The sequence below is a fragment of the Lates calcarifer genome, linkage group LG6 (assembly GCF_001640805.2).
Source record: "Lates calcarifer isolate ASB-BC8 linkage group LG6, TLL_Latcal_v3, whole genome shotgun sequence".
In the NCBI taxonomy this organism is placed as follows: Eukaryota; Metazoa; Chordata; class Actinopteri; family Centropomidae; genus Lates; species Lates calcarifer.
The window spans coordinates 18,095,970-18,118,971 of NC_066838.1; the positions used below are offsets into that span (position 1 = coordinate 18,095,970).

At 44.4% G+C, this 23,002-nt stretch overlaps 2 protein-coding genes across 2 annotated transcripts in view; one reads left to right on the top strand and one right to left on the bottom strand.

Annotated features, from left to right (window-relative positions):
• The window catches only part of plxnd1 (plexin D1), a 61,468-nt gene extending 42,866 nt beyond the window's left edge, over positions 1-18,602 (top strand). Inside the window, 17 exon segments of the mRNA XM_051071306.1 lie at positions 1,571-1,685; positions 2,375-2,482; positions 4,092-4,204; positions 5,295-5,419; positions 6,515-6,646; positions 7,526-7,724; positions 7,828-7,974; positions 8,133-8,289; positions 8,660-8,763; positions 10,179-10,242; positions 11,542-11,576; positions 12,208-12,312; positions 12,509-12,672; positions 12,766-12,913; positions 16,152-16,292; positions 16,405-16,479; positions 17,555-18,602. Of these exon segments, the coding sequence (XP_050927263.1) occupies positions 1,571-1,685; positions 2,375-2,482; positions 4,092-4,204; positions 5,295-5,419; positions 6,515-6,646; positions 7,526-7,724; positions 7,828-7,974; positions 8,133-8,289; positions 8,660-8,763; positions 10,179-10,242; positions 11,542-11,576; positions 12,208-12,312; positions 12,509-12,672; positions 12,766-12,913; positions 16,152-16,292; positions 16,405-16,479; positions 17,555-17,671 (2,049 nt within the window). The 3' untranslated portion in view covers positions 17,672-18,602.
• LOC108898086 (rhodopsin) lies at positions 18,206-22,907 on the bottom strand. Its single transcript, XM_018697945.2, has 5 exons — positions 21,900-22,907; positions 21,516-21,684; positions 21,156-21,321; positions 20,347-20,586; positions 18,206-19,744 (listed from the first exon to the last, which is right to left on the bottom strand). The coding sequence occupies exons 1-5, from the start codon at positions 22,258-22,260 to the stop codon at positions 19,616-19,618; spliced, it is 1,065 nt and encodes a 354-aa protein (XP_018553461.1). The 5' UTR covers positions 22,261-22,907; the 3' UTR covers positions 18,206-19,615.
• Between the last annotated feature and the right edge of the window lie 95 nt (positions 22,908-23,002).

Genomic DNA, 23,002 nt, shown 5'->3' on the forward strand with positions numbered 1-23,002 from the left:
AACATGGAACAATGGCATTTTCCCCTCCATTACACCAGGCCTGGCTATTGCAGTCTCTGGAAGAAGGCCTTCTCTCTGCAGTCTGGGTAAATAAATGCCTGGACCAGAAAGAGAAAGAGGGAGAAAGAGCCCAGTGAGCCAGTTTCCCCCCTCAGAGTAAGACCAGTGTAAGAGGGATTTGGTCTGAGGATTGGATGCTTTTTATCTGAAGTTCTTTTTATGAAGTATGTTCGGATTGGGGAAGAAGAGGGAAGGATGTGAGGAGGGACCACAGAGGACCCTGCTGACTAATCAGAAGGCAGAAGTGAAAGTCCTTTTCTTGTCACATCTGGGTTACTCTGAACTGGGTGACTCCTCCAGTTCGTTGCAGCGAGAGACCATTTTTCAAAATCTACAGTGTGTGATTTTTTTTTTTTTCTGTGCATCTGCACCTGTGTCCATGAAAAAAAATGTTGTGTGCATGTGTGCAGTTTCTTGTGTTCCCATTCCAAACATGTTAGACTTGCATGTATTTTTACACCACATTAGAAAGAAAATCCTTCATGTGCCTACTGTTTCCTCATTACTGCTCTTTTTGCCTCTCTGTCATAATGTTTTTCTCTCTCATTAAATCTAATTTGCTTTATTGGCTAGATCATAAGAAACATACAATGTACACACATTAAGTATATATAGTGTACAATAATATGATTTAGACTTTCTAAGGAAAAAGACCTTTAGCTGAGGACAGCAGCTAAAATTACATAATCTTTGACAACTACAGACCATGAGAAAGAAGTCTGTGCCCTTATTTCCTCTCACTTGGATTACTGTAATTCTCCTTACTACTAATATGAGTCATTTGCTTGCCTCCAGCTTATCCTAAGTACTGCCCCTTGGATATTAACAAACATCACCTCACTCTCATTCTCACATCCCTGCACAGCTTAGCTTACGTCTGATGTCTGAACAGCGGACCACCTACATAGATCTTATATTTGGGATCTTTTGCATGGGTGCTCTGGACTAGTGAGATTAAATCTTGTGTATAGATAGTCTAGATATACAAAACAACAATGGTGTAGAGTCAAAGATTATAATGGGCACCGTTACAGTATGACCAGATACACTACTATTAGCTATAGACAGAGTGGGTTTAAGAGGATGTTTTGTGATTTGGATGTGTTTCACGATGGTTCAAGAGTTATACATCTATCACAGTGTCCTAATCTTTGATTAATTATTTAGGCTGAACAATCATAAAGACCTCAGTTGTGTTTTAAGAAGTTGTGGTAAAGTTTTTTGTCAACAATATGTTGTTTTTTGTAAGAAGTCGCGTTGGTTTTTATGACAACTGTCACCATTGCAACTGGTATATTTGGGGTCTTATAAGACAATGTGGGGGGGGGGCACAAATAAACTACTACTGCAATAAAAGAAAAACAAATAGATGATAAAAATGTATAAAAGAACAAATATGATACCAAGAGATATGTTTTAGCATGTAAATGTTAACTGTAGAAAAAAGCAATAAAAGAAGAAAGGAAGTTTTTGAAGATCTTATTTCAGTTCTGTTTTTCTGTCTTTCCAGGTTCAAGTGGGGAACTTCCGTCACACCATCGCCAAAGTGCAGCTTGGTGGGAGCGAGCTGGCCATCGTGGTATCCATTGTGGTGTGCTGCGTGCTGCTGCTGCTGTGCACTGTGGGTAGGTTGTGTACACACGCTCACCAGCAGATGATGGATGTGTGCCTGCTGTAGCAATGGATGCCCCAGATGTGGAACAGATAAAAGGAATTCGGGCGTCATAGTTTCCTGCATTTGCTTCATCCCTCTACAGTACCCAGTGTACAAAGACCTCACTGTTCCCCTCGCTGTCTACTCTGTCTGTGTGCTTGTGTGTGTGTGTGTGTGTGTGTGTGTGTGTGTGTGTGTGTGTGTGTCTGTGTGTGTGTACTGTACTTTGTAATCTTAGTGTGAGTGTGTGTGCAGGGCAGGTGTATGGGTGAAAATTGGTGCTAGTGTGGATTTTCACACACATTTTCACATTTCCTAGCCTTGAATCTGTTCTCAGATATTCACAGAGTACCCCCCCCTCCCCCCTTTTTTTTTTCTACACAGGCTTGGGGTGTAACCTCACGGTTGAAATAATTTTTTGCAGACATTTTATTTACACATTCACAAACTTGAGTTTCTGAGAAGATGTTCATTTGCATGTTCTCACAGTCAGAAACACTCCTGCACAGGTTTTTCACAGGCACAAAAAAGTTTTTAAACAAACATTTCTGCACATAATTTCATGAACTCAAAATCTTTTGGACTCATTTCCGATTTCATAATTATGTCCTGATTTATTGGAAGCTATCAGTGTGTGATAACAGGCTTTGTTTCCCTCAGCTCTCGTAGTGTACTGCACAAAGAGTCGGAGGGCGGAACGCTACTGGCAGAAAACTCTACTCCAAATGGAGGAGATGGAGTCCCAGATCAGAGAGGAGATCCGAAAAGGTGTGTTTACACATGCACGGGCACGCGCACACGTCCTCTACTCTTGTGCGAGCTCGCTATCACATTGGCTCAAACCACAGATGGAAGTTTTGGCGACGAGAAGACAGAAATATTAACGCATACATTTGTGTTTGTGCATGTCAGTGTGCGCGTGTGTGTGCAAAATGAGTGTGTGTTTGAGATTTTGTTCTGGTCTGAAGTGGGAGGTAGATACGACAGTTGACAGATTTGTGCCTTGTAAGCATGACTCATAAAACACAGTCTGACAAATGATCAGTCACACGCAGACACACTCAGTGGCCACATCGCCTCTGCTGTGTCTGCCCTATAGGAACAAGGGCCAGCGTGTTTAGTTCTCTGTGTCTGTCTGTGCATGTGCGTGCGTGTGTGTGTTTCTAGGGCATTAGAGTAAAGCCGTGCGAAGGCCACAGCGCGTCCGAGCGCCCAGATTTATGGCGTAGAGATGAGGGGGACGGATAGAGAAAAGAGAAATGGAGGGAGGAAGCGATAGGAGCGGGAGTCAGGGCCGCGAGTCCGAGGAGAAGCAGAGGCGTGGGAGGGAGAGAAGAGCAGAGGAGAGGTTATTCAGTCAGAGGACGAGGATAGATTTGCGGCCGAGTTCAGGGTGAGTGTGCACAAAGCGAGGGATGGCTCTGCTGAGAGGAAAGCTGCGATAAAAGCAGAAGGAATGGGAGTGGAAAACGATGGGAAATTGACATATTCCAGGTTACAGGGACGGGAGGGTTTTTGGTATTTGTCTGAAAAGTGAGGCAGAGGGGAGGTTTTGGTATTCAGGCCTGCTGCGTCTAATCAGGAGTTGACGGTGTGAACTGACTGGTGGTTTAGAGGACACTTCAGTGAGCAGGAGGATAAATAACCTGGAGGAGTAATGAAATATGTTTAAATCCCTCAGGTCTAGTATTCCCTTCTTTCTACACAAACACAGTCTGAAGAAGCTGGCATTGTAACCTAAATACGTCTCTCATCCTGCAACAGGAAGCACTTTTCCATAAAGGGATCTCCAGCGTCTCATTAGAGGGAGAACATTATCCTCCTAGAACATGCAACCCAACAAAGTGGCTAGAATATTAGCATGCAGATTAATGTCAGTGTCTGGACATACTGATATTGCTTCTGCATGTAAACCTCGGCCTGCACACATGTTTTGGATGAGGGCCTCAGACTGGATTTGGCCGCTCTGATTGTCATTTGGTAAATATTTGCCTGTATGCCGTGCTGAGCTGCACAATCTGGCAAAGAGAGGGAGAGAGAAAGATAGTGAGAAAGGAAAAAGATCAGGGGATTAGTGTTTGGTATATTTAGTAATGAGCAAGAACATGACACCAGGTTTAGGAAATTAAATGTTACAATTCTATGTCTCATCTGAAATATCTTCCGCTGAAATCAGCCAGATTATTTCAGATCCCACGGCAACCCTGGGAGAATTCGATGGTTATTGCATTAGCTTGTGAACAGATTTCTGACTCATTTTGCTTAGCAACAAATGAAGCTTGAGGAGCCAGATACAATAAACAACTGTGGTTTAAAAACAGTCCCAGGATTTCTGAACTATCGGGTCTTTCTGGTCTGTTTTTTCCCGTCCTTTCAGGCTTTGCAGAGCTGCAGACGGACATGACAGACCTTACCAAGGAGTTGAATCGCAGCCAGGGCATCCCCTTTTTGGAGTACAAACAGTTTGTCACACGCACGTTCTTCCCCAAGGTGAGAAAAACCTATTTTTCATCCGCTATCTGATTTCGACTGGCAGACTGACAATACCATTTTTCTCAATGGGGTCTTAATTCTTCTCCCTACATGTCTCATTTCACATTTCCCACCGCTTGTAATATACAGGATAAAACTTCACCTTGGAACTTTTAAACATACAGTAGCTGTCTACCGAAGTGTATTTCAGTTTGGCTCCCTGCTGGAGAGTTAATGTGCTCTCTATAGGTAAGCATTTTTCTGATGTGCGATCCACCCTGAAGGTAGACTGTGGGTCTAACTGTGGGTCTATCTGCGGGTGGGTATTTTTCCATCGGTACAGACAGACACAACTCAGCAGGCTTTGTCTTCCAACCACAGGCATGGGCTTTCAAGGAGACAGAACAATGGCAGGCACTGGGACAAGGAAACTTTCCCCTTGATTTCTCAAAACACACTCTTCACTCGGCTCACACGCCCACAAGGTTTTGCAAGTGTGCACACTCTTGCGCAATGGTAGCCTCGCCAGTTTGTTGCAGTGGACGCTGGAACACTGTTTTTTGGGTTGTGAAGGAAGTGAGTGGGGGAGAGTGTTGAAAAGCTCCATACAGGGAAACATAAATTCAAGTGTTGCTGCTTCGGTATCGTCTCTCCACGGTTTTCCGCAAAGACAGCAAGACACCCTTCATGTTCATGTTTTTCCACGAGAGCTTCTGGTTCTCTTAGATTACACACACAGACACACACACACAAAGCACTGTTAGACACAGACTTAGGCACAGTTCAAATACAAGCCAAATGTAGCTGTCCTACACTGACAGACTGAGCTGAAAGGCTGCCTTTTGGCTCTGGGTCACTTTGTCTCTAAAGCCATTAAGGCTCATGACGTTTTATGTCACAGTGTCATGTTTCCTTTTCATGGCCAGTCAGGGCCTATTCAAGGCCTCTTCAAGAAAATTCTGCCCTTTTGGTTCCAGCCTGCAATTTTACCGCCAAAGTCTCAAGGCCAGCTCTTTTTTGTTTTCCCTGTCTGTCTATCTTCCTATGTTTTTAACAAGAGCTGACTTTGTATCACAGTTTTCTGCGTGTTGTTTATGTGTGTTTTTAGATGTGCTCAGATTATGAGAAGAGTCTGGTCCAGCCCGTCTACGAGAATGATGCTCTGGGCCCCCGAGCGCTGCCAGAGACCCACCCGCTGCTGCAGGACTGGCAGGTGAGGGGTTAAGCCAGTAGGTTCTTAGGCTAAGTTGCACGTTCTTGATTTGGGTCCTTTTTTTTTCACTCTCTTGCTTCTCAACTGGGTCACACTGAAGCTTATTAAGGCTTCACAGTGGGCTTGTTGTTGATGAGGAGTAAGGAAAGGCATATAGTGCATTTTTGCCTTTGTGTGCTTGTTATAATGAGTGGAGCATGTCAGTATACTGTACGCGTTTCTGTGCACTTTCATGCTTTTGTGTGTGCATACTGTATGTGAATACTAATGCATGTCATTCAGCGGTTTCTAGTGAGTGAGACACAAAATATTTTCAGCTCGTCAAACAACACGCTGCCCACGAAGTTGATGGTGGGTTGTTGACACACTTCCCACTGGCTCTTGGACAACCAAACAGTGTGCTTTTCATTGAAATCCATCTCTAGTTGTTGTGTGTGCGTGTGTGTAATGGAGGGGCAGACGGGAGTGAGAGTTATAAAGAGAGGGAGTGGGAGAGGGAGCGTGCACTTTCACACACCTCTGTGCGAATGCGCGCTGAAAGTGAAAGCACTTGCACTTGTGCGTGTGCATGTGCTCATTGGAAAAGAGAGAAAGTAACGATTGCAGAGCTAGTTTTGGGTCGGCAGCCGGGGGAGCCTGTCTACCGGTGATGAAGTGCCTTGGATCCACATCGTCTTTCCAGGAAGTGTTTTCCAGGTCACAGCAAATAAATCTCACAGGCGGGCATTTATCTTAATGGACACCCCTGTTCTCCTTCTGTCAGGCTGCAAACCACACCATATGGCTGCAGTCCAGAGGGAAGACTTCATCACACTGCTGCTTAGTTGCACCCATAGATAGGCCATACTCATTAAGTCGACTCGGCACATTTAGAGACAATCACACACAGTCAGGGACTGGAGCATGAGGTACAGATACTGTAGAGAAAACCAGAGAGCAATGTGCCCAAAGAAGCCGAAGGAAGAGCTGTGATAGAAAGATGAAGTGTTCAGTAGATGGGTCACTCAGGACTGGAGGTGGTGAAATAGATTAGGGAGGGCGCAGCAGGTGTGTAATGTAGTTTAGATGAAATCACGCAGAGAAATAACTATTTTCCCCCCCATTTCTGTCATCAGGCCACCAACACAACTGAGGCCTAACATCGAGGAGGGCATCACCCTGTTCTCCACTCTTCTTAATAACAAGCACTTCCTGATCACGTTTGTCCACGCCTTGGAGCAGCAGAAGGACTTTGCTGTTCGGGACAGGTAATAGCTTCAACTAATACACTAATATTTTACAAATATAATTGAGAGACAGATGTCATTTTTGAGTGTGATGTTAGTGATGGTATCATTGCATTGGATTGCATTATACTGTGAGATGTTTTTAAAGCAGCTTTAATTAATATTTTTATATTGACAGTGGATCAACTGATTACATATGATGTGAAAGGTGTTGCTTATACCGAGGAACCCAGAGAGACTGGGCTTACATTCATCAGGTGGCCAATGCTACAGCCTCATCCATTAAAGAACCCAAATAGTGTCAAGAAAAAGCAAGGAGAATTCATTTATTGTAAAGCTACTGTGTTGCATGGAATTAATAATATTATACAGTATATTATTATATAGGTGTCTCTATTTATCCAGTGATTATCACAAGAAATTATTTACTTCGCTGTCAGGTTGTGTCCATATCTGCTGTATACAGCACAACAGCATCAGTAACACCATCTTCATATATACTTGGTCATCTCTCACTGCAGCTGCCCTGGTCTTAGGGTCCTAAAAGTAGCCAGTCATTGTGGAGAATCAGAGAAATTCCAGAGGCAAAACCACATCCCTGTGCCAGCTCAGCGTCAGCACTTACTGACTGATGTAGCCTCTTTCTCCTGGATTAAAGGGGCTTTGTTAGGGAAATCCCCTGCACCTCTGGACTTAGTCACCCAGACACTCCCTGCATTAGATCAGGGCTTTATTTGGCTCTGCAGTCACAGGTGCTGTGTGGAGGAGTGAGCCATGTTGTTGTTGTTTCTATAATGTAGTTATTTTTTTCTCCACTGACCACACACTGACAGGGCATGTTTGCAGAAGTATGTTTTTGCTCATTTGTCTCCTCTGTTAATCTGTTTTCTCATCCCTCAGATGCAGCCTGGCGTCTCTGCTCACCATCGCCCTCCATGGTAAACTGGAGTACTACACCAGCATAATGAAAGATCTGCTGGTGGACCTGATTGACGCCTCGGCTTCGAAGAACCCCAAACTGATGCTGCGCCGCACTGAGTCTGTTGTGGAGAAAATGCTGACCAACTGGATGTCCATCTGCATGTACAGCTACCTCAAGGTGAGGGTGGAAAAGAGGGAGGTTTGGCAAAGTAATGAGAGAGATCTGAATAAAAAGAATTTCCACAGCTCCGATTTTTGACTCCACCGCTCACATTCCTCAGGAAACAGTGGGTGAGCCTTTCTTCCTGCTGCTGTGTGCAATCAAGCAACAGATCAACAAGGGATCTATAGACGCCATCACAGGGAAGGCCCGCTACACCCTCAATGAGGAGTGGCTGCTCCGCGAGAATATTGAGGCCAAGCCACAGGTCTGATACCTCACATGCACTTAGTTCATCTTTCACATCCTCAGTTTTGCTCAGCAGATGTCAATGTCAAACGTACACGTTCAATTAAGTCGACTGCTAGAAACTCTAAGTCACACTGAAATTCAAAACTCTGCATTGCTCTGTGTTTGCTTTCACAGAACATCAACGTGTCCTTCCAGGGCTGTGGCATGGACTCACTGTCTGTCAGGGTCATGAATACAGACACAATCTGCCAGGTGAAGGAAAAAATCATAGAGGCCTTTTATAAAAACCTGCCATTCTCCCAGTGGCCCCGAGCAGAGGATGTAGACCTGGGTAAGAGCACATTTTCTCTGATTATTTTCATCCTCTCCCCTCCCCAGCCCTCCGAGATATAGTAATCTCCTTTGCAAAAGGTCAATTCCTCTCATGAAGCTCAACTAACCTGAGGCTGCAATATAATAAATGACAGAATGCATCGAGGAGAGTGTACAGTCATAATCACAAAGAGTTATTGCTTTCAAAAGCTGTGGAGCCTGCAGAGCTGATTTGATTAATGGCCCGAGAATATTTCCACAGGTCGTGACACGGAGAGTTAGTGCACGGCTGCCCTCTGTCTCACATATATTCTTTTCCAAATTTAGGATGAAATTGTCTAATATCACCTTCCTCCCGTCTCCTCTCTCCCACCTTTTCTTTCCTCCAGAGTGGTTTGACTCTGGTAGCAACAGTAAACTTCTGCAAGACCTGGACAACTCCTCGTTGATGGAGGATGGCCGAAAGAAGCTGAACACAGTCTTCCATTACCAGGTGTGTATAGGTGTGTGTGTTTGTGTGAGACCGCTGTGGTGGGTGTATCTCTATATCCCTGATATTGCAACAGCAACAGCAGGGGTGCTGAAGGTGAGAACTCCCTGTAAATGGTGTCACTGGCTGTCCATGGGTGGGGGCACAGTCTCTGTTGCTACACAGTTAGTTGTTGGTGCTTCTGTTTGTGTCGCTGTTTACTGCTGCACCATGTTTCTCTTTATGATTGCATTGCACAGATAATTTACAGCAGTAAAGCTGTAGCAGAGCTGCTGCATTCAAACTGTTCATCACGAGGATTCTGAATTTAGACATTTAGTACTGTATATTGTATATATACAGTATAAAACAGGTAATAAATATATATTATTACCAAAATTTTAAGGCATCAAAAGTATTGAGATGATATTTTCAAAAATAATGTAATGAATAGTTCTTATCAGTTAACTTCATACAAATCATTATTGTGTGTGGTAGGTTGTTTTAAGCATCTTGGAGAACTTGCCACAGTTCTGGATTTAGGCTGTCTCAGTTTCTTCTGTCTCTGATCCCACACTGACTAAATGATGTTGAGATTAGGATTCTGTGGGAGTCAGACCATCTGTTGCAGGACTCCATGTTCTTCTTGTCTCTGAAGGTAGCTCTTTATGACTGAGCTGTTTGTTTGGGGATTGTTGTCATGCTGCAGAATTAATCTTGGGCCTCCAAGTGCCTAAAACGCTTGCACAGTACTGTATATGCATATGTATGTAATATTATGTTCACTTACCTTTTTTTCACAAAACCGTTAAATTAGCTGGTTTAAAAAAAAGTTAAAAATTACATAATTTCCTTTTTCCTGTGTATTTAAATCTAGAATATTCAACTTATAAAGAAAATATAGAGTAAATAAACCCAGAGCAGGTAAAATGTCATGCACTGGTATCCCATTAATAATGTCTTTGTGTGCACGTGTGTTTGCTTATGTCCACATTCATCGGTGCATGAGTAAACAGACACTCAGTGCCCCTCGACCTTTGACCTGTTACCTGTACTTGTTAAGTGCTCTGTTTAGTTTTTGCTGAGCCATGGGGACAGAGCTGTGAAAGCAGCGAGCTGCAGCATGTACTAACAGTCTGGGTTCACTGGCAAGGCTGTTCAATCCATTTCACCACGAGTTGACTTTAATGAGCCCAGCCAGGCTCCCGCAGACTTGCCTCCACTCTATGCACGCAAGGCAATACACATGCATACATACAAACATATGCACCTCTCAACACCACACACACACACCCCCACCCTCCCCTGGAGGGCATGCTTAATGATGCTGCTCTAGTGCACCCCAACTCACCCCTGACCCCGTGCCCTCTGTCCTCTCTCGTCTTTCCTCTCTTCCCTCCTCCCTTCCTCTTTCTTCTTCTTCTTCTCTCCCTTCACAGATCCCAGAGGGGGCATCACTGGCCATGAGCATGAAAGACAAGAAAGAGAACACCCTGGGGAGAGGTACGTCACCTTCAAACACACCCACTCCCTGTCGCTTTGTCACCCGCACTCAGCCACACTTGGATAAATACACACACCCACTCGATCACAGGAAACAGCACATGCTTAGTTGATCACAAGAACACGATCGGCTCATGTAAACACGCATGAAACCGCACACCCTCCCGTCCCCAAAAGACACCGCGGCCATCTAAACACACTCGCACATAATAAATCACAACACATACTCTGCTGCTTCACATAGGAGTTATGCTGCTGCCTCATTCAGAGCTCTTTTTCTGTGTTATAGATGTATTCCATTAGCAAATGTCAGCTTGTGGGAAAAAAATGCGACACAAGTTGGCCCATTGTCCAGCCTCGAGCCAGAATATAATGACTGTTCTGCCTGTTGACAGATGAGTTTACATACAGCCTTTAATGGGCTTGTCCGTTTGCTGTCTAGGGTCTACCTTACATAATCAGTACCAGACCAGAGCTCAGTTCTGCACAGGCTCTGTCCATCAAAGCCTCTCCTCTCATTCAAACTGGGCCAAAAATAGGCTTATGTGGACCAAACCTGGCTCTGGCTTCAAAGCGTCAAGGGGGTGTTATGAGCCTGTAGTGCTCCCTGGCTAATATAAAACACTGTCCTGCCTGCCTGTGATCAGTGTTGAGGGTCTGGACCGAGGCCCGCTGGGCAGGAGCATCTCTGGCAGAGCAGCCTGTAATGAGAGCACACTCACCATTTTTTGTGTGTGTGTGTATTTGCACGAATGCCTGTCTTTGTTTTTGCTGGTGCGTACAATCATTTACTGTATTTGTTTGTGTTTGTGTCTGCATTTGCGCTCATGTTTGGACATACGTCTACATGCATCCTCATATCTGCTCATGCATGTGTATGAGTGTGTTTGTGTTGAGACCTATATATAAACCAGCAAGGTTTAATTCTCTTTCCCAGCGTTGGCCGAGCATTACCATCTCATTACACCGGCTCCAGAACCAATCACAGACTCTGTGTGTCTGTCTCCCCTAATCTCTCTCTTTTCTCTCTCCTTTCACTCGTAATCTTTCTCTTTCATTCTCTCAGACAGCTCCCCTCCCCTACCGGCCCACAGTCCACCTTAATCACTTTCTCCTCTAGCATGTACTCTATCTCCCTTGCTCTCCTGTCAATCTCCCCGCTTGTGTTTTTTTTTCTCCCTTCTATCTGTCACACTCCTGCGCTCCCTCCTCCTGTCTCCTCTCATTCTCTCAGGTCTCCAACTTGCTGATTGCACATTGTTTCATGCTCTACGTTTCTTTTTTTGTCTCTCTCCTCAGTCAAAGATCTGGATACAGAGAAGTATGTACATTTGGTGAGTATCTTCTGATAGGTGAACAGAATGTTTCCTTAAGTGGTCTCTGAGTTTATTACCAGAGCTTTTCCTGTATGCACCAGTGCTAGTGAGTTAGTCAGCCCCAGAACAGGTCTGACGACAGAGAGAATGGGGGTGAATGGAGGTGAAAAGGAAAGCTGCTGAGAGGACATGACAGCGCTAATGCCGCTTAAGCTCTTTTATAAACGTCAGCCAAGATATGGGCCCTTTGACTTTAGAATAATGAGTTCCTTGGAACACAATTTGCCGGGTGAATAGTTAGTTTGACAGTTCTGTAGTCCTTTACACAAGTAGGTAGAATTTTGACTGCCTTTTCTTTTCCCTACCCCTATTTAGACCTGTATGAGCAAGTCAGAAACATGATCCTTTACACAGCCAAAAAATAAAAAATCTTGAACATTTCCCAACTCTCAACACTTCCTCAATTCTGTATATTATTCAGTGCTTCAAAATACCCTGATGTGGTTTCTGGATCATGTGTCTGATGCATGAAACAGAAAATTCCCCTCAGACAGCAGAAACAGTAGAGCATTCATTTGGCAGAGGTGGAGGGTGTTATTGCTTCAACCTGTTTGCAGTGTGTTGACCTTTGGCCTCGGTTGTGTACCAGGTCCTACCTCACGATGAGCTAATGGAGACCAAGAGGTCGCACAGACAGAGCCACCGCAAGAAAGTCCTGCCTGAAATCTACCTGACACGCCTGCTGTCCACCAAGGTAACCAGGAACAAGAGCCTGCTTATGTCGTCAGCACCACAGACAGACTTCAGTTACAGCTAAATAACTGTGTCATCTTTCTGTTTCATGTTTTTATGGCCCATATTAGCCTCAGGAGCCGTCTAGAAATTCCACTATCCCATGAAACCATTTCTCTGTGTGTGAGCTGCCTTTTTCTCTTTCTTTTCCTCCACAGGGAACTCTTCAGAAGTTCTTGGATGACCTCTTTCAGGCCATCCTTAGCATCCCTCCGGACCGCCCCCCTCTGGCAGTCAAATATTTCTTCGACTTCCTGGAAGAGCAGGCTGACAAACGGGGCATCACAGACCCAGACACCCTGCACATCTGGAAAACCAACAGGTAGACAACTTAACTCTGTGATTAAAGTCCCCTTTGGTCACCTCGCTGTGCAAGTGCAAGGCCTTAAGAGCTTATCGTCCCCTCTCTGTGCAGTTTACCTCTGCGTTTCTGGGTGAACATCCTGAAGAATCCTCAGTTTGTGTTTGACATCGATAAGACGGATCACATGGACGCCTGCCTGTCTGTCATCGCCCAGGCTTTTATAGATGCCTGCTCGATTTCTGACCTACAGCTAGGCAAGGTGAGTCTGAGAATCTATCTATGTATTTCAGGGGTTTTCAAAGCCTGTCATTGTGGACCCCCCTTCAAGAAAAAAATTGAGGAATTTGCAATTCTTTGTCTTCCCATAATTTAGGGGCTTTTGGAGTAATCAGGAAGTATAATGTTACCGTGGAGTCAGTTATTCAGTTGTGAGCTACAACTTGAGTCTTTTTTTTTAACCGGTATTTCTTCACATTTTGGCACACTGGCACCATTAGAAATATGTCGAATTAGCTACTAGCAGTTCCTGTTTGCAATGTAGCCATTTACGTAATGACAACTGAGTCACTGAATTACTTTGATACTGAAAAGAGCTTAAAAACGTGAAGATTGTCAGACAAATTCTGGAGTTCTAAGGAGCATCTTCTTGGATTTATGAACGTTTATTCATCCATAGTATCGAACTATCCATCTGTCTCCCTCGCTCCCTCGGGGTGGGGGGGGCACTTCGGGACTTTTAATCTATCACACTGTAACCATCTATCATATTTACCTCATTACTGATTAAATATGTGATTAAATAAGGATCATATATCTGTGCCCATCCATCTGTCTGTCTTTCTGCCTCTCTGTCTATCTAATGCGCACACACACACACACACAAACATACCTCCTGAGTCCCCCTGCGAACCCTCATCCCAAAGCCTTCAGACTGTCAGCTCCATCTACCTCTGCTCATGTTATTTCAGCCCAGTCGGCTGATCCAAGGTCATGAGCACCAGGGATCTCTTTTTGTGAGCGCGTGCATGTGTGTGTTTGTGTGTGTGTGTGTGAGTGTGAGTGTGTGTGTGTGCGTGTGCGTGCTTGCATGTCAATGTCCTCACTGCTCACAAATCCGTCTCATCCCTCAGACACCATGACCCTGAGCACGCTCTGCTTCCTGTCTCTCTCTGACTGGCTTCCTCCCTGGAGGAAGACGAGGACTCATCAAATAATGCTCCTCTTTCACTGAGAAACAGTCTGATTTATATACTTCACTTCAGTGCCAAAGCCAGTGCGCTCACAGCAGCAATATCCACGTGTGCATGCAGGCAGAGACAAACCTATGGATACACAGACATAAAAACCAACAGCCATGAGATATTTTTGCGCAGAGCATGTTGGCAGCCTCCTCATTAGCATGTCGCATCTGGCTGTGTAAGTACAGTCCTGCAGAGCCACTGGGTTCAAGGCTATGGCCACGTTTTCTCCTCTAGGTCAAGGAGACATGACACACTTCTGCATTTTCCTCTAGTGTTTACAGCAGCTTGTTTGTGCATGCGTATGAGTGTGCGTGATGGCCTCGGGACAGGGCAGTGAAGGGTACGGGGTCTGGATTAGCAGGAGCACAGCAGGGGTGAGAGAGAGGGGTAGGGAACTAAGCAGCGCCTCGCCGTTTCCACGGAAACCCTCTTATCTGGCGAGATGCAGACGTGGAGGGCCACGGGGTCGCAGGGGGGTTACCAGGCAGATGGGCGAGCAGCAGGAAGTGACCTTGTGGACAGGAAGAGAGAGGGTTCCCTATCAGAAGGAGCGACTGTGGCCGCAGTCTCTCACTCCCCCAGCACCTTTTAACACACCCAAACATGCTCGCACACAAACAAACACACATTAGGTGACACAAATAACTCATGACACACAGAAATATTAAGGTGCGCTGTAAGCACATTCACTGATGCTGAAAGCTGAGGCTGCCCGTCACTTTTACCCCCTCTTTTTCCCTGTCCTACTTTCTCTCTGTCCGTTTCTGTCTCGCACAGCAAACCTACACACACTCGCTCACAACAGTAGTCACCACTTAAACCCGAATATGCCCACAACCTCTTAGCCCCGCTACTTTTCTTCCTGCATGAATAAGCTGCAGTGCGAGAGCCTGAAGTGACTCTGGAGAGAGTGGCAGAGGTATGAAGGAGTAGTTGTTTAGACTGGAATGTTCCTGCTCCAGCTCTGGCTTTTTGAGCCTCCTGTTGTGTGGAAAGGAAACTGTTCCCTCCCTCCATTGTCTCATTTTAGGCTGGTTTAGATAGGGTCATCAACAAATAACATCCAGTGTAACTGAACAGCTCCTTGTTAGGACATTAGCACCAGCGGTGGAAGAAATATTGCTTACTTTAGAAAAGCATAGCAATTCCAGTTTGTAATTATTGTTACAAGCATACAAGATTTTAAAAAGTATTATCCACTAGATGTACCTTAAGTATCAGAAGTAAAGATACTTGTTGGATAGTGTTACATAACTGTATATTGTATCTATCATGGATAATGGAATAATATTACTGATGCATTAACATAGAACTTGCATTTTAATGTTTTATCTGGTCAAGGTGAAGCTTAGTTTAGTCTCATGCAATAATAATAGTGTAATGGGGCGGCTGTGGCTCAGCAGGTAGAGCAGGTCGTCCACTAATCAAAAGGTTGGAGGCTCCTCCAGTCTGCATGTCACAGCATCCTTGGTAGAGATACTGAACCCCAAATTACCCCTGGTGTGTGTGTGTGTGAGTGAGTGAGAGAGAGAGAGATGGAGAAGCTCTGTATGAATGAGTGTGTGAATGGGTAATTGTTAGTCACTCTTACTACTACTTGTTACCTGTAATATGATAACAATCCATATTTTACAGGGTCATCATATGTTTTTAAGTAAAATGTTCATCTGCAAAGTAAGCACTGCAGCCTTCAGGTAAATGTAGGGAAATAAAAGCACATTATTTGACAAAATAGGCAATGGTCAGGCAATGGTACAGACCTTTTTATCTAAGACTGAGGTCCAGTGGTAAATTACTAATTAACTCTAAAAGATGAAGTTGTGTCATGTATGGGGCTTTGGTCAGTCTCGTGGCCCTGTAGTAGTTTTGTTGTCAAATTTTCCATACATTCTCCAAACATCTGTCACGAAAGGTTGGATCCATGTAAACATTAAGTCTGTGTGTGACAACACAGAGACCTCATCCTGGCTGCTATCCTGCTGAATGCTTCAGGAAATTTAAGTCCAGCCTCCTACTGTATTAGCATTTGGTTGTTTGTGAATTTTAAATGTTTCTTTTGATGTCTGCATGTTTGTATCTCAGGCTCTGCCAAAGGGGTTTGTGAGCTCAGGGACAGTCTGTATCAAGCTTGCTCAGATTTGTTCCAGAGAATCACATGAGCAGAGCCACACCATGCCAAACCAATATTAGTTAAAACTTGAATATGGGTGTCCTGACTGAAATGTGTGTGTGGTGTTTGTTTTTTTTTTTTTTCAGGACTCCCCTACCAACAAGCTGTTGTATGCCAAGGAGATCCCTGAGTATAAGAAGAGAGTGCAGTGCTACTACCAACAGATACAGGAAATGGCACCACTCAGTGAGCAGGAGATGAATGCTCACCTGGCTGAGGAGTCACGGGTGAGTAGAGTGTTCAGAACTTGCCTGCACGTTCATCATCTGGCCTGCAATTACATGCAGCCTTTATTTTGGAATTTAATCTAATGTGACACTTTGTTCTCGGCCCTTGTAGAAATACAGAAACGAATTCAACACCAACCTGGCCTTGACAGAAATCTACAAATATGCCAAAAGATACAGAAACCAGGTAAGAGAAAAGATTCTTGCGTTATTTCTCTGTCTCTCTGATCTCAGATTCAGATTAGATATGTTGCTCGTGTTTAAACTGGCCTTTTGCTGCAGCCACAACACCTCAGTCAACCTCTTTCTTGCTGTATCAAGTTTCACAGATGGGTATCAGAGCGTGACGTATCACTGTGGAAGATCATGTGCATGTTGAGAGATCTATCAGACAGTAAACAGCCTTTCAACTTGTCACTCAACCGTCTGGCCAGATAGCCTTAGAATATCTGCTCTAATTAGCTACCTCCTTTCGTTAAAGAAGAAAAACAATAAGATGTGGACTATCTTCCAAGCGGCAGCCTCTTCTCTTCTCTGTGTGTCCAATCCTCCTCTCCAGCCCACCTTTCACTTTAAGCAAACAACATGCTGTTTACCTCCTTTTTATCCACCACCCCTATCTGCTTAATGACAGTGCTAAGTTGCTGCTTCATATCTCCCATTCTGTTTTGGACTAGCCCCCTTCAAGCCCCTGCTGTCCTCCCCCACGTTTCCTTCACTGCTGTGACTATTCTCTGGAGAGGCTTAGTCAGTGGTGACTGTGCCTTAATGGAGCACCCTCATGATAATACAGTTTAGCTGCTTTCCTCTGTCATGCTACTGTACTGACGTGGGCCAGGGGCTTAGACTCTGATTCACAGAGCTCTGTGAATGGCCCCTGATTGCCTATTCTCTCGCCCCAGCTCAGTTCGCTCTGCCTGGTAGCACACTGCCGCTAAGAGCCCATAAATCCCACTGACACGGTGACAACTATTGGGCAATGAAAAACAGAGCAGATGTGGGTTTTGTAAATATGTGAAGAGCAGAGGCTTTTGTGGTGTGGAGGCATGCGTGAAGGCAGGAGAAGAGGCTGAAGCACTTCACTTGTTCCTCCGCTGCTCTCCCTGTCTCCCTCGTTCGACTTTCTATGTCCAGGCAGGTGGCTGATAGATGGATGCATGAATGCTCGACAGCCACTGAAAGTCATCTTTGTTGTGTTTTTGTTTTTTTTTCTTCCTCCTTCTTCTTCTTTTCTGCCCCACCCCTACCCCCTCCCCGGTCAGGTGGTGAATGCTCTGGAGTCTAACCCCACTGCACGGCGCACTCAGCTGCACCACAAGTTTGAGCAGGTCATTGCCCTCGTGGAGGACAACATCTACGAGTGCTGCAGCGAAGCCTGAAACCTGCCCGTCTCTTCTACTCGACCATCTCTTTCTCCTGCTGACAGCAGCCTTCCTCCCACTCATGCAGTGATTTGGGAAATGCCGGCCACTGCGGAGTTAGCCTTCATAAGTGTCATTATTATTCCCACAGACTCTTAACAAGCGTGAAAAGTGGCAGAGCGAAAGGACATAAACCTGCCTGTCAAGCATTATACATTTGCAAGGTGTTCCTCTTCTCATCTGGGAACGCTGAGCAATTTTTCCAAATCTTTCCCCATGACATGGACAGAATTCCAGTCTGGCTCAGCTATGCTTTAGAGGGAATGTGTAGGAGCTTGGAGATGAGGCTTTTTTTTCTCTGGATGTCTTTACAGCTGCTGGGAGCTACAGTAAGCCCCCAGTGGCAATCTTAACGCACTGAACCCTTTTCTGTAAGGGAACGAGCCAATGATGCACTGTACTGTATTATAATGTCCATAGCAATATTTATAGATGTGTTATAATGCTTTCAAGTGGCCTGTTCATCAGGATGAGTAGGAAGGATCGCGATAAAACTCCTCCCATCTCCTAAAGCCTGCAACGTTCTCAGGTGTGATTGGTGAAGATGGGCGACTGGCTCCCATCGGTGCTCTGAACTAGATGTCCCAATGTGCTTTGCGGGTTGATGATGGGTTGAGGAGGAGTGAAAAAGAGAAGAAATATAAATGACTGAATGAAATCAAATGTTAATGTAGTTCACTGGGAAGAGCTGCATCAGTATAGAAGTGTTGATCAGTGTGCTTGTAAAAGAATGAATATCATGTTGGATTCTGACCAATTTAAAAAGAGGGAAAATTACATTTATGGAAAAAAAAAGTGAGCTCAATATAATCTGAGGAGAGACTGTATTTGTGATGCCAAATGACTTGTCAGAGTTTGTGAAATAAATTACAGTATTTAGGATTTTAAAGTGTCTAACGATGACAACATTTATTGTACCGAATCTCAGTGTTTCATTCCTAAATGCATTATAGCAAAGTGAATTTTTAACATTTGAAAGCCATTAAGATTTGGCCTGCCACCCAAAGGCCCACAAATGAGCATCTGGAACGTCTCAGGAAGCCTTGTAAATGGTCTCATGATAAAGAGAGTGAGGGAAAAAACACAGAGACATTTAGCTTTGTTTTTATTGCAGGACACAGAACAACTTCCACGAGATCCTAGCCTTTATACACTGAACAAAAACAATATCCCGGTATCTCCCTAATACGCACACTGACATTCTGACATCCATTCAGTTCAAACACATAAACGTCCACCACACACACACATGCACAGCCAGTCTCTTGCAGGAGGTGCCTTCTCCCTGCAGAGGCTCTTTTCAGGTCCATCTGTTTACACTCACTTTTCAGTCAATGCCAGGAGAAAACGAACCACCTCTGCAAAGCTCCAAAGAGGAGCGACAAGAAGACGGTCCTGTCTGATGCCTTAAAAACTCATGAGATAACTAAACAAATTCATGACTAATTTTAACTAAGTATTCAGAAAATGGATTGTAAAGCGCATTTTTGGGGGGGATATAGAGCTGAAACAGTTACTTGAACAAGAATTGATGTGGATGAAATCATGTAGTGTGGTCTGTTGTATTAGATTTTCACCATTTGTGTTTTTTTCGGGGGGGAAGCTTGGAATGTGTTCAGTTGGATCATCACACAAACAACACCCCCTTGATGCTGGGTTAAACTCTGTGAAGCCAGCTGAACACTTTCCATGATTAAATGGATTGAGAATAACACATGCTGGCTCTTGAGTATGTCAGTCCCACCAAAGGTGCCACTGCAGTGAAGACACATGGAGAGATATGTCAAGAGGATTGGCCGATAGAACATAGTGCTGCTTGGCGGTGGAGGGTCCCTAGGTGAGCAGGGACAGATGGGAAGTGGAAGAGGAGGAGCCGGGGCTGGGGGTGGGGGTGATGGCAGGTCAAGCGGGGGCCACCTGGCTGGAAGAGACGGATGAGGTCTGGGTTTTGGAGACGGCGGCGGCAGCAGCCTCATCGTCTCCAAATGGGTTCTTTCCACAACACACCGTGGTGATCATGCAGTTTCTGAACTGAAGGGAGAAAGAAGTATTCAGATCCTTTACCTTTTACAAATACCAATACATTAATGTTAAAATATTCCATTACAAGTAAAAGTCCTGTGTTCAAAATCCCTCTGAAGTAGGAGTGCAGAAATATCAGCAAAATATACTTAAAATATCAAAAGTATAAGTACTAATTACATAAAAATGTTCAGTGTAAATAGTATATTGTGTGTTAATATGTTTTCAAGACAACTGAAAGGATGATTCCAGTATTTTTAAACTGAACCTGAACGTGTTTTTGGGTGTAAATGATTGCTAGAGACAAAAATAATTTGGAATCTCCACCTCAAACAGCTGCTGCAGCATAAACAAACGATGCACTCATCCCTGTCAAAGTGCGTCCACTAAAGTGATTGTTTTGCCAGTGACAGGCTCATATTGTTAGAAGTGTCTGACAACATTATGGATAGGATTCCTACAGAAACAAACCTTTTTATTAAAGCGTAAGATCCTTTATGTTTAACCAGAAATATCACTGTATGTCACTACCAGACTCCATTGAGAAAAAACTATAATTTTAGCATGTTGAACACAGGAGTTGTATTTAGATAGATATTTGTCAGACATACCTGTTTGTTTAGCAGGATGTAGATGACTGGGTTGTACAGAGCAGCACTCTTGGCGAAGAAGGCCGGAGCCGTCATGAATACCGGTCCAAACTCAGTTCCCTGATTGGCAAAGATGTACCAAGCCACGCTGGCATAGGGCACCCAGCACACCAGGAAGGAGATCACCATGACGATGACCATACGTGTCACTTCTTTCTCTGCTCTCTGGGTGGTTTCAGACTCCTGCTGCTGGGCTGCGGCCTGAGTACACACATACATAGCTTATTAACTTAAGAAATGACTGATCAGTGAAGCAAATGTCAACAAAAGATAAACTTATCACAGAATTAGACTACCAAACTGACAGGTCTTTTAATCAAAGGACAGTAGATATACATGTATGCAAATAGATCTTTATTTTATGGATCAAAAAATTACAGATGGAGCCTTTAAAAACAGAAAGGCCTGCGCTTTATCAAAAGAATGTCAGCATTGTTTTTTTAACTATTTATAACCGCTACTACATTATCAATGTTGTAATTCTATTATTAATGAGGGCATCAGGATGACATAGTGAGCAGGCAGACTGCCCTTCAGCTTGAGGACCTGGGTATAAGCTGCCATGTTGGCAACAATCTGCCCTCCTGAAGTGTCCTTGAGCCATTAAATCCCTCACATCTCCAGAGACTCAGTTCTGTGATGTTCTAACCTCCCTGTGGAGGGGAAAAAGGTAAAAAGAAAAGGGGAAAAAAGGACAGAAATTCTCTACAGGGATAAAGGAGGTATTGCATCCTTATTATTAATATTACATCTGACAGTGGTGTTCTTACCGCTCGCACAGTGCAGAGTAAGCGACTGTAGCAGAAGAAGATGATGAAGAGGGGGATACAGAAATGGAGGACAAACATGTAGATGACAAATGAGGTGTTGTTGATCTCAGGCTTGGGAGTGTAGTAGTCAATCCCACAGGAACACTGCATTCCCTCTGGGATGTACCTGCATCCACACACATAATCATAATCTAAGAATTCCCATCAACACTATCACACACAATATTTGCTACCACATACCACGAACTGCTGCAAGTAAATAAAAATAATCTCTAAGGTGCTTCAATGTGTAAATAAGTTCAATATTTGTATGGTTTGAAAGCCTGGTAAGCACAGTCTAGACACTAAAACATACGGTACCGGGACCATCCAAACAGAGGAGGTGCAGCACAGGTCAGGGCCATGATCCATGTGAATGCCAGGCCAGCGATGGCATGTTTTTCCCCAAAGCGGAAGTTAGTCATTGGCTTGCAGACCACAATGTAGCGCTCAATAGCCAAAACCACCAGAGACCAGAGAGCAATCTCCCCTGAGACACAGAAAAAAGAAGGCTGACATTTAATTGAAAAACATGCATTTTTACCCTGATATTACACTTTAACTTTCTTTAGATTTTAAGAATTCTCACACACAAAATTTCAGGTATGAAAGAGAATAGACAAAAGATAAAATTCACATTCAATGGCAGAATGAAAATATGTAACAGGTGAATTTATGCCCCATTTCACATGTCCTCTCTCTTACCTCCTAAGGTGGCGAAGAATCCTTCAATGTTGCAGCCGGTGACCCCTAAGATGAAATATCCGTGCAGGGCTGTGTAGAGAGTAACTGTGAAGCCCCCAACCACCATGAAGAGGTCGGCCACCGCCAGGTTGAGCAGTACGTAGTTCAGAGGAGTCCTCAGCTTTTTGTGTTTGATGGTGACGTAGAGGGTGAGGAAGTTGATGGGGAAGGCAGTGATGATAAGGAACAGCATGTACGCGGCCACAAGAGAGTACTTCCAGGGCTCAGCTAGGTAGTACTGAGGGTATTCGAATGGGCTGCGAACCAACCCAGTCTTGTTAGACATGGGGACGTAAAAGTTGGGTCCTTCTGTGCCATTCATGGCTGCTGCTGCTGCTGCTGCTGCTGTTGTTGCTGGTGACGATTTTTCTTCCTCTGAGACACTGGCTGAAACAGTCTGTGCCTCTTCTCTACGATAAAATGCTGTGAGGGAGACTTGTGGTGCAGCTGAAGTGCAAATGGGGGAGACAGGACGGAACAGATGGAGGGATGGATCTTGTGGAAGTGAGTTGTGCTCTGCAGACCCCCGAGGACGTGCGGCACCTTTTAACAGGCCGGCCGGATTAGGGATGCACACGGAGCACAAGTGTTAGCAGAGATGGAATTAAGACACTCAATCTCAGACTGCCTCTCTCCCACTTTCACACATGCATACACGCAAAGCATTACAAGAGAAAACTCCAAAAATAGCTATGCGGTATGCTAAGCATTTTCAAGGTGAGAGGTTACAGCCATGGACTATCCAAACCCCATCATTACTGTCATGTGCATCAATGTATCATCAGAATGAGACGAGAGAGTAGGAGGATGGCAAAGGGGAAACCAGCCTATCTGTGATTGAAACCATTCACAGTGGACAAACTACAAATGAAGTTTCTTAAGCAATCCAAACTTATTTGCATCCATGAAAGACTAATCCCTAACCACTGCATAACGCAGAGCTCAACTCATTGCCTTAAGTGTAATCAGAATCAGTGGGGCGTACTGCTCGTAGCATGCACTCTCACTCCGACTCTCTATTTCAGACATAAATCCTAAAGTTCAATCTAAAAAGAGTAAAAACT

Excerpts from the sequence above, each read along its gene's own strand:
- LOC108898086 (XM_018697945.2), bottom strand. The coding sequence starts at position 22,260 with ATGAATGGCACAGAAGGACCCAACTTTTACGTCCCCATGTCTAACAAG. Across the intron at positions 21,322-21,515 it reads CCTCTGTTTGGATGGTCCCG|GTACATCCCAGAGGGAATGC; the intron begins GTACCGTATGTT and ends GTGTGGATGCAG. Across the intron at positions 20,587-21,155 it reads TACTCTGCACTGTGCGAGCG|GCCGCAGCCCAGCAGCAGGA; the intron begins GTAAGAACACCA and ends GTGTGTACTCAG.